Source organism: Juglans microcarpa x Juglans regia, chromosome 1D (assembly GCF_004785595.1).
Source record: "Juglans microcarpa x Juglans regia isolate MS1-56 chromosome 1D, Jm3101_v1.0, whole genome shotgun sequence".
NCBI lineage: Eukaryota > Viridiplantae > Streptophyta > Magnoliopsida > Fagales > Juglandaceae > Juglans > Juglans microcarpa x Juglans regia.
In genome coordinates, this window is record NC_054594.1 from 40,751,056 (window position 1) to 40,761,801 (window position 10,746).

Genomic DNA, 10,746 nt, shown 5'->3' on the forward strand with positions numbered 1-10,746 from the left:
TAAAAAAAAAAAAAAAAAAACCTATAAGAAACCGCGACTAAAATAAGATGGCAAGTATCATAACAGATAGTTCTGAAAAAGAAGACTTTCAATCGATCAAACTGATTTGGATTTATTAGTTATGAAGTCATGTCATCCACTTCCTAATTATATTATGAATTAAATTAAAATAATATATGTCATTAAGTTAACTTTATTAATGAAAAGCAATACATCTTATCAAGTTAGTAATTTTCATTGAAGTTATTAGTTTTTTCTTAACGCATGACTTTCTGATTTTTTTTTTTCGACTCGTGCTTTTTTTTTTTTAGCTTTATAATAGATTAATAGGGGTTGTTGGATTTTAGAAAAAAATAATTTTTTAAAAGTAATTTTAAAGGAAGTTAAAAAGTTTTTGACTCTTTATAGTTTATCCCAGTTATGTTGATTGCTTCGCCAGTTGTCAGGCACCTGTCTGCTTTGAGTTTTGACGTTTGTAAATGGCCAAAGCAGGCATTCTAATATATATTACCTGCTCTCTTTCCTAATGGCATATTCATCTTGATTTAGATTTTAGATTAAGCTGCCTACATATATTGTTCAGGTCGGATTAAATTAGTGTACCAGGTACCTCTCTCTATACGGTTTTTTTTTTTTTTTTTTGGGGTAATTGAACTCTACACATTTCTCTCGTCTAAGCTATATCAAAATCATTGCTTGAAACCTGCAGTGGTTTCCCAGTTTTTAGAAGTATGTGCTGCTTGTATTTGATTATGATCAACTTACTTGACCATCTTTCGAGCTTCAATGAAGTTATGCTTTAGTGGTCATCCTACTTTTTATTGGTTTTAATGTCGTCGAAGCACTTTTAGGCTTTTAGCAGCTGTTATGATGCTACTTTTGTGAGTACCATCCTTTGTCTACTAGATCTGCAGTTTCTGTAGCTCATGTACAAAACATAAATCAGAAACAAGAACTGATTTTTTTTTTTTGGAATATCTCAGCGACTCATGTACGTCCAAAATTATTATGCTTACCCATCGTTAGTTAACTGTCTCTGATGTGAAAACTAACATGTTTAAGCTTTGGCAGAGGGGAATGGCTGATGTATGTAATTTTCATTTAGAAGCTATTTGAATTTTGGGGAGTATATTCTAACGATGTGCGAAATATCTGTCTTTTTTTTAAAGATTGTAATGGCTTCGGTTATGTTCATCAAAGCATTCAAGTTTTCTACTTTGTGAAAGAAATCTTGAGTTGCTTGTGATTCGTGAACCCAACGTGTCTGAAGATGGTTTGCAGCTATGTCCTGATATGAGATATAGATCAAGCAAACCTTTTTGAGACAACGTTGTCTAAAGGGACCAATCACCTATATTAGGAAATCCTGGCAATCATAGCGGGTACCATGATATATGGTTTAGTTTCTTTAGACGCTCACTAACATCCAGTACTAGATTACTAGAAAGTAAACATAAAGTAATGCTCATGTTTCCAGGATAATGGAGGGTGAACCCGTTAACGTGAACGAGTTTCAAGAATTGGCTAGGCTAGCTCTTCCAAAAATGTACTATGACTACTATAATGGGGGAGCTGAGGATCAGTACACATTAAAGGAGAATGTGGAATCGTTTCGTAAAATCGTGTATGCTGCTAAATCTATTGATTATTATTTTCACAAAATGAAAATAACATTTTACTGATGACTTTCGTTGCTTCTCAGGTTGCGGCCTAGAATCCTTGTAGATGTTAGCCGAATAGATTTGTCAACTACTATATTGGGTCACAGAATCTCAGCGCCAATTATGATTGCTCCAACTGCTTTTCATAAGCTGGCACATCCTGAAGGTTTAAATCTTCTTGGAAAAGTTCTCAATCAGTTGGAAATTTGTCTCAATTCTAATCGACTTCTAATTTTGTCTAATCCAGGAGAGGTCGCCACTGCCAGAGCAGCAGCTGCAAGTAACACGATAATGGTATTGACTTGAAAATACATTTGTTAGTTTGCTTGCTGGAATGAATGATTGCAAGTTATTTTCTTTGCAGGTTTTGTCTTGTATGTCTACCTGCACGGTGGAGGAGGTTGCTTCCAGCTGCAATGCTGTTCGGTTTTTTCAGTTATATGTATCTAATCCTCTAACTCTTACAACTTCATTTGGGAACTCCATTTATTTTTAGCAGTAGAACCTTCTTAATTGTTCTTATCTTTCTTTTTGAGATCTTGTTGATAGAAACACAGACTGTGTAATCTGGTATTCTTCTGGAAATAGGTATACAAGAGACGAGATATATCAGCTCAGCTAGTACATAGAGCTGAAAGAAACGGATACAAGGCTATTGTCCTAACCGTTGATGCTCCCCGACTTGGTCGAAGGGAGGCAGACATAAAGAACAAGTAACATCCTCTCTTTTTGTTTACTGCCTGCGTAGTTGGATGTAGAGTTTTTCATGTGATGAGGATGAACAACTTTTTGTATCTGATATTATGAGCAATAAATTCTGCAGAATGATTGCACCTCAATTAAACAATTTTGAAGGCCTCATATCAACTAAAGTTGACCATGTGAGTTGAAATGTTCAACTCCCAATAGAATTAAATGTGACAGGTGCATGTGAAAATACGGATATGAACACAGTTTTGTATGTTCACTGAAGTGTCAATGTTGTTTAAACTTTTTTGGGGGTACTGCTACAATTATTTGACAAACTAATCTTCTGCAGGATGAAGGTTCAAATTTAGAAGCTTTTGCCAAAGGGACCTTTGATGCTTCTTTTTGCTGGAGGGTATAGACCAGTAAACTATTCTGATGTGTAACATTATGTTGCCAAAATCTAAGGAAAATTTTAACCCAGACGATAGGCTCTTCCTTGCATGAAAATTTCAAAACTAGTTTTTGTCTTTTGAACTCATGATTGTTAGTTAGTCCTCTTACAACTTCACATAAAGGTTGGGGCTGTAAGATGCTATTTTGCTGAGGGTGCGTGCAAAGCCCCATGGTCTCTTCCGCTTATAATTTAACTAGTGCATCACAACATTTGCAGGACCTGGGATGGTTAAGAGCTATAACAAACTTGCCAATTCTGATCAAGGGGGTACTCACCCGTGAAGATGGTAAGATCTCCATTCTGTGTTATTTTGCTACTATATTATCACTGTTAGAGGACATGGTTGTAATTAGTATAGTTTATGAGTATACAATGGTCATTTATATGTAGTATGTATAGGATGTTGAATGTTAATGAAAATACGAATTCATTCTCTCTCTCTATGTTCGACTACAATCGCTATTATGACTCTTATTTGGTAAGGTATATATGTCTGGAAAAGAAAACCTTCTCTGCATCTAAACTTGAAAACATCAACCAAGCATGTGGCTATTGTCAAGATTGAAATGAAAAGGGAAAGGAACTTCATCACATATACAAGAAATATAAAGATAATTCATTTTCCTAAAATGGGAGTTCAATCAAACATTTGTTATTCCTAACTACCTATCTTCTTTGTCATATTACCGTCCCACTACTTTTCTTTTAATTGTTCACATGAATCCGTAGGTTCTTCGGCATCCTCAGAAAATTCTTTTAGTAGATCGTGACTATCGAAGTCATGGTATTATTTTTAACTTTTTGCCTGTTCCACTGTTGAGAAGTCCTGCTCAATATTTGGTGTTTTCTACCATTGGCAGCAATAAAGGCTATGGAAGTAGGCGTTGATGGTATTATTGTCTCAAATCATGGAGCTCGGCAGCTAGATTTTACCCCCGCCACTAGTTGTGTTCTGGAAGAGGTCACTCTCTATTTCTAATTTTCTCTTGCAGGTTTGGTGATGCAAACTCATGTAGTCTTTCATGGTGTCACTAAGTGTTGCTAATACCCAAGGGACTTAGGAAGGATTTCTTGTAGCAAGTCATCCTTAACATTACCCTTTCTCATAAATTGATAGCTCTTAAACCATGAAACATATGCGTTGGGACATGTCCTGCAGACCTCTTTGTTAGGCATGTGAGCTTCTTGTTTTAAATGTTATGTTGATAGTATCACCTTCAGTAGACAAATTAAATCAGCAATGTTCAATGCTTGTTTAGGATATTTGTACTCCATGGATTGCAGGTTGTTCATGCTGTCGTAGGAAAAGTTCCTGTTCTCTTTGATGGAGGAGTGCGGCGAGGAACAGATGTCTTCAAGGCATTAGCCCTTGGTGCACAAGCTGTCTTGGTAAGCTCTCCATCCCATACTCTTTTCGTCTACAATATTAATCAGAAAGGATGAGTAGTATCTAACCATCATTTGCTCTTGCAATCCCTGAGGCCTTTCCATTGCCATTTTATGTTTTTCAAACTAACTGGTGATTGGTAGCAAAGATAGAAATCTATATTATTGGCTGCTTGCCCACCATCTTTGCTTTTTAACTCACTGCTTAACTGAAACCATTTAGACCTGGGGACTGCTAAATACATTTGAATGGAGAAAATGAGGGAGGGGGGGGGGGGGGGGGGGGGGGGGGGGGGGGGGGGGGGGGGGGGGGGGGGGGGGTGTTTGTTGTTGACTTCTCTATCTTCTCTCTCTTTTGCATATGTGATAATCCTCAATAATGAAATTATATGTTAGGAATTTGGACCTCCCAAATTCACTCCCAGGATTTACTTTTTGGTGAAATATGAAGAAAAACAGAAAAATAATAACAACACAAGAATTTACGTGGAAACTCCCAAAAACAGGAGAAAAACTATTAGACCCATAAAAGAAAATACACTATGTAAAAAATTATTACAATCACATAATTTTTCTCCTTACCCCAAATGACACCCACAAAGCTTCCCCACTAGTAAAACTTTAACTCTCACCTCTTTCCTTTTTACAAGAAAAGGCTAATAGAGGACTTTTCTTAGAGTTACAAGATACTAATTAAGCTTATGACTTGATGTAATTAAATAAGAGGTCAAGCACCTTATTTATAGGCCTTGAGGCCTGCTCCTCAATTCTCTCCCACCGATGTGGGACTCCAAAGGAGCAAACCCAACAATCTCCACCTTGTGACTTTGGCTGGTCCCACAGCCACGCTCCACCGCAATGAACATCTTCATAGCTTCCGCTATCATGCTCCACCATAAAAGCATACCCACTTAGAATAAACCAATTCCAAACATTTCAATTTTGGCCCATGTCGAAAATAACCTTGCTGAAAAATTATGGTGCAACTTCCACGTTTGGCTTTCCTGAAAGTTCATCAGCCATTAACATGAATTTCTACCACACACCTTGCATTAATGCCAAATCAATGCTTGTGTGCAAACTTGTGAACCCACTAACATTAACACATCCTCTATCATGGCAACTTTGAGAATTAAAGGCATGCCATGAGGATGTACATGTCCCTTTAACAGACATCGTCTTCCATGGAGAGAGACACAACGTTAGTTTCATTACTAGTATCTCCATTTACTGACTTGGAGCCACTTGCCGAACCTGCTACTGCTCTTGGACAATTTTTCTTGACGTGCCCAGATTGTCCACACCCCCAGCAGACTACTTTCATCTTCATGGAGTTCTTCTTCTTCCCATTACCAGCTACTACCAATGTTAAGTTCCCAGGTGGACCATTTCTTCCACCACCTAGTCTTCTCTCTTCAGAAAAGAGTTTACTGGTAACCTCTGAAAAAATTATTTTCTCCTTCCCATGTATCAAAATAGGCTTCATATGCTCATAGGAAGGTGGAAGAGACCATATGAGTCTTAAGGCTTGATCCTCATCATCAATTTTAACTCCAATAGATTCTAGCTTAGAGACAATGCCATTGAGAACACTTAAATGATCTGAAATAGTTGTACCTTCGCTCATATGCAGTGTATGAAACTGCTCTTTCAGGTACACCCGATTCGAGACGCCCTTCATCTGATACAACTCTTCGAGCTTTTCCCAGAGTTCCTTTGCTGTAGATATTCCATGCACATTTGCAAGAACATTCTTGGCCAAGCACAGACGTATCGCACTTGTTGCTCTCAAATCCAGATCCTCCTAATCTTCATCGCTCATTACAGATCTGCTCTTTGTTTCATCAGTCACGCTAGTATCACTACTTACTTCAGGGATTGGTCTGCCCTTCAACGCCTTGTGTAATCCTGATTGAATCAAAACATCATTGACTTGAACTTGCCACAAGCCAAAATTAATTTTCCCATCAAATTTCTCCACCTCATATCTGATAGAATTTGAAGCCTTACTTCCTGACATTGCTTCGATGAATTTTTACCGTAGAAATGAATGGTACTCACTAAGTAAGTTCCTAGGAAAGATTATTCTTTCATAAACAGAACTTCAAGGTTCCCAGGAAAGATTGGAGGGTCACACTGAACCACTTAAATACCAATCTCCTAGACAAAACCTCCTTAGACTGTACGTATCTACACTACCACACCAAAGCTTCACCCACCAAAAAAGAACCTAGTAGTTCTGATACCACTTGTTAGGAATTTGAACCTCCCAAATTCACCCACAGGATCTACTTTTTGGTGAAATATGAAGAAAAACAGAGAAATAATAACAATAAAAGAATTTACATGAAAACTCTCAAAAACAGGAGAAAAACCACCAGACCTAGAAAAGAAAATACACTAGGTAAAAAATTATTACAATCACATATTTTTTCTCCTTACCCCAAATGACACCCATAAAGCTTCACTACTAGTAAAACTTTAATTCTCACCTTTTTCATTTTTACAAGAAAATGCTAATAAAAGACTTTTCTTAGAGTCACAAGTTACTAATTAAGTTTATGACTTAGTGTAATTAACTAAGAGGTCAAGCACCCTATTTATAGGCCTTGAGGCCTGCTCCTCAATTCTCTCCCACAGATGTGGGACTCCAAAGAAGCAAACCCAACATTATAAACATGGTGGGACTGACTAAATTGAGATTGTGGTGCGTGCATGCGCCAAATATATCGGTCCTTGAAATTTCTATGGTTCTTAGATTACTTCCCTTATTTTTTTTTCCAAAAAATACATTTTCCACCATCATATGAGTAGGAGCTTTACACTTTACACTTCAAACTATCAAAACTAGAACATTCCACCCTTAACTGCCCAAAATTGGCAAATAGTACATTCGTCCAATTCTAATAGTCAAAATGAATGAAAATAGGTGACATGACACAATATTAAATGTCAGATCTCAATAGAGGGTGCCTAGTATAACTATTTGGTGGTTTGAGATGCAAGGTGTACAAGACTTACTAATTAGGAGGTGAAATGTGTATTTTGTTTTCTTTGTTGCAACTGATGTATGTTACTACAGGTTGGAAGGCCCGTTGTCTATGGGCTGGCAGCGAAGGGGGAATATGGGGTGAAACGGGTTATTGAAATGCTGAAGGATGAGCTCGAGCTGACTATGACCCTTTCAGGCTGTCCTGGTGTGAAGGATATAAGTAGGAGTCACATAAAAACGGAGCAGGAGATACTCCACTCAATGCTATAACATGATTTGAACTCATTCCAATAATATCATGTAGACAGATGATTCGGAGTCTCTGACGCTTGATCCTGCACGAAATAATGTAATGGAGAACAGTTCTCGATAAATGTGTATGCATGCTAAGCTGTTAGACCGACCATTTCTGTGCAATATGTGCTATATGTGGAATCTCAATAATTGTTCAACCGAGTGTAAAAGGATCAGTCTAGAGTCAATGTTGAAGATGGAAAACATATTGGCTACCTAGATTCTTTGCAGGATGCGACATTTGAAGCAAACCAGAGAGTAATGCTTTCATCATATATCATGTACCTGCCTAAATAATACGTATAAGGAGTAATCGCAGGCAATTCATGCGACTAAAAGCTTATACTTATACGCCTGTTTAGATGATAAGGAAAATAGCTCACTTCGAGGGTGAGAGCCTCCAAAGAATAAAGAAAGGAATTCTGTTTGTATTGATTTGTTTTGATAATGGAGACACCTCCATACACAAACGCTATATATTGTAAATCTGTAACTAACTTGAGATAAGGATAAAGCTACCTAATAGCATAGTAATGAAAATGATAGACGGACGTCCCTTATAAATGGGCTCACAATAACTACTATGGGCCAAACCCAGACTCTTGAACAATTGAAATAACTCTTGCTTATTGAACTTTAAAGGAAATATTAGGAGAAGCCTATCCGGCCCAAAGACCCATCCGAAAGTAGCCCTAAATTACTTCTCCTCATGCATCGCATCTTCTACCTCTCTCTTCATGCTGTCGCCCAGGTGCAGCCTTTGACTCCCTGGTAGCCATCCACGCACTTGAGCTGCCGTATAACAGATCTCCCCCCTTAAAATACCTTGCCCGCAAGGTGTGGAAATGATTCCTTCAACTTGTAGTACTTTTTCCATGTAGCATCCTCCTTGCCTTGCCCCTGCCATTTTACCAAAATTTCCACCACTGGCCGATTGTTTAAGGGTCGAATATGCCGATCCAAGATCTCCACCGGTTTTGGTTGAAGAATCCCACGCTGGTTCACTGGAGGTAAGATGGTTGACACCACGATTTGCTCCCTAACTCTTTTCTTTAGCTGAGAAATGTGGAACACCGGGTGAATATGGGATGGCTCGAGAATTTCAGTTTATATGCCACTTCGCCCACTCTAGTCTCCACCTGAAACTGCCCATAGAAGCGGGGTGCAAGCTTCAAATCACGGCATTGAGCTACTGAAACCTGTCGGTAAGGCTGCAATCTTAAAAATACCCAGTCGCCCACGGTAAAGCTTCGATCTTTCCTCTTCAAGTTTGCGTATTTGATCATTCTTTCTTGAGCCTTGCTTAAATTGTAACAAAGTAGTTGGATGATGAGATTTCTGTCTATTAATTATGTTTCAACCTCCTCTGCTTGTGTGGTTCTTGGGATGTATGAAGTCAACTTCGGGTGTTTATACCTGTATAAGGCTTCAAATGGAGTGAGCTTGGTGGAGGTGTGTTGAGTAGTGTTGTACCACCACTCCGCCAAGGGTACCCAATTGACCCAATCCTTTGGTCGGTCACCTACAAAACACCTCAAATAGGTCTCTAGGCTCTTGTTCACAGCTTCAGATTGCCCATCCGTCTGTGGGTGATAAGCTGTACTCAATTCCAATTTAACCCCCTGCACCTTAAATAGCTCCCTCCAGAAAATACTAGTAAAAGTGATGTCTCGATCAGAAACTATAGACTATGGTAAACCATGCAGTTTGAATATATGCTTCACAAATAGCTGGGCCACCGACTTAGCCGTGTAGGGGTGACCCAAGGGTACAAAGTGACTGTATTTGGTTAGGCGATCAACCACCACCCATAGAGTACTGAAACCACTGGTATTAGGCAGCCTTTCAATGAAGTCCTTGGTGATGTGAGTCCACGGCTGTAATGGGATGGGGAGAGGCTGCAATAGACCATTAGGAAAATTATGATATGTTTTCTGCTGCTGACATGTTTGGCATCCTTTGATGAATGCCCTCACTTCAGCCTTCATCTTAGGCCAGTAGAACTCCCTCTTTACATTGTGAATGGTTTTATCCATTCCAGAGTGACCCCCCCCATGAGCTCCCATGCAAAAATTCCAAGAGTTTATTCTTAAGTGAGAGATCTTCAGCCACATAATCCTTCCCTTGTAGTACAACACCCCTTCCCTCATAGAATAATGTTGACGTGCTTGCCCCTCCTTACACTTAGTCAGCAGCTCCAATGCCTTAGAATCACTCGTATAGCTTTGTCGAATATCTTCCAACCACTCTAAGCTGGGCACGGACAGCAGGGCCACAGAAACTTCATCTTCTTCCATTTGTCTAGAAAGAGCATCGGCCACCCTATTCTCTACTCCCTCTTAAACTCCACTACGAAGTCATACCCAAGCATCTTACTTAACCACTTTTGCTGCATGGGAGTACCAATTTTCTGGTCCAAAATGTATTTTAGGCTATGGTGATCAGTTCTTACCACAAAGGACCTGCCTAAAAGGTATGGCCTCCATTTTTGAATAGCTGTGACCAGGGCATACAATTCTTTTTCATAAGTAGATAGGGAGAGGGCTCTACCTTTGAGTGCTTGGCTGAAAAAAGATATGGGTTGGCCACCTTGCATGAGTACAGCCTCAACCCCTTTACCCGAAGCATCACACTCTATCACGAATGCCTTGCTGAAATCTGGAAGAGTCAACACTGGCAGGCTGCTTACAGCCTGTTTAAGCCTCGAAAATACCTCATCTGCTGCATCCCCCCATCTAAAATTATCTTTCTTCAACAGAGCTGTCAATGGGGCAGCCAACACCCCATAATTTTTTATAAACCTTCTATAGTACCCTGTCAACCCAAGAAAGCCCCTCAAAGACTTAATAGATTTGGGTTGAGGCCATTCTACCATGGCCCTCAATTTTTCAGGGTCGGTTCTAACCCCCTGGGCCGAGATTAGATGGCCCAAATATCCCACCTCCAAACATGCAAAACAGCATTAGATTCCTTAGCAAATAATTGGTGTTTCCTTAAGGTTTCTAAGGTTATTTGTAAGTGCTGTAAATGCTCCTTCTCATCCTTACTATAGATCAGAATGTCTTCGAAAAATACCAACACAAACCTCCTTAAAAAATGTCTAAATACTTCATTCATCAGATTCTGAAAAGTGGATGGGGTGTTGGTCAACCCAAATGGCATGACCAAAAATTCATAATGGCCTTCATGGGTTCGGAAGGCTGTTTTGTGTACATCATCGGGCTTCACCCTGATCTGGTGATAACCAGACCTCAAATCCAGCTTAGAAA

At 39.2% G+C, this 10,746-nt stretch overlaps 1 protein-coding gene across 5 annotated transcripts; it reads left to right on the forward strand.

Moving 5' to 3' along the window:
• The first annotated feature begins 418 nt into the window (after positions 1-418).
• LOC121260137 (peroxisomal (S)-2-hydroxy-acid oxidase GLO4-like) lies at positions 419-7,573 on the forward strand. Of its 5 annotated transcripts, none has more exons than XM_041161989.1 (13): positions 419-606; positions 1,478-1,624; positions 1,703-1,827; positions 1,909-1,955; positions 2,026-2,103; positions 2,250-2,374; positions 2,485-2,542; positions 2,701-2,763; positions 3,022-3,091; positions 3,666-3,766; positions 4,090-4,194; positions 7,274-7,464; positions 7,549-7,573. In XM_041161989.1, exons 2-12 carry the CDS (start codon positions 1,482-1,484, stop codon positions 7,451-7,453), a joined length of 1,095 nt encoding a protein of 364 aa, XP_041017923.1. In that variant the 5' UTR covers positions 419-606; positions 1,478-1,481; the 3' UTR covers positions 7,454-7,464; positions 7,549-7,573. The 5 variants fall into 5 exon arrangements, 3 of the variants coding, with proteins under 3 accessions (XP_041017923.1, XP_041017925.1, XP_041017919.1); XM_041161991.1 differs by lacking the exon at positions 419-606 and adding an exon at positions 707-729; XR_005939682.1 differs by lacking the exons at positions 419-606; positions 7,549-7,573 and adding exons at positions 736-881; positions 3,923-3,981 and having other exon boundaries at positions 7,274-7,365.
• The last annotated feature ends 3,173 nt before the right edge of the window (positions 7,574-10,746 follow it).

Excerpts from the sequence above, each read along its gene's own strand:
- LOC121260137 (XM_041161985.1), top strand. Across the intron at positions 2,543-2,700 it reads TATCAACTAAAGTTGACCAT|GATGAAGGTTCAAATTTAGA; the intron begins GTGAGTTGAAAT and ends AATCTTCTGCAG. Across the intron at positions 3,767-4,089 it reads CTAGTTGTGTTCTGGAAGAG|GTTGTTCATGCTGTCGTAGG; the intron begins GTCACTCTCTAT and ends CATGGATTGCAG.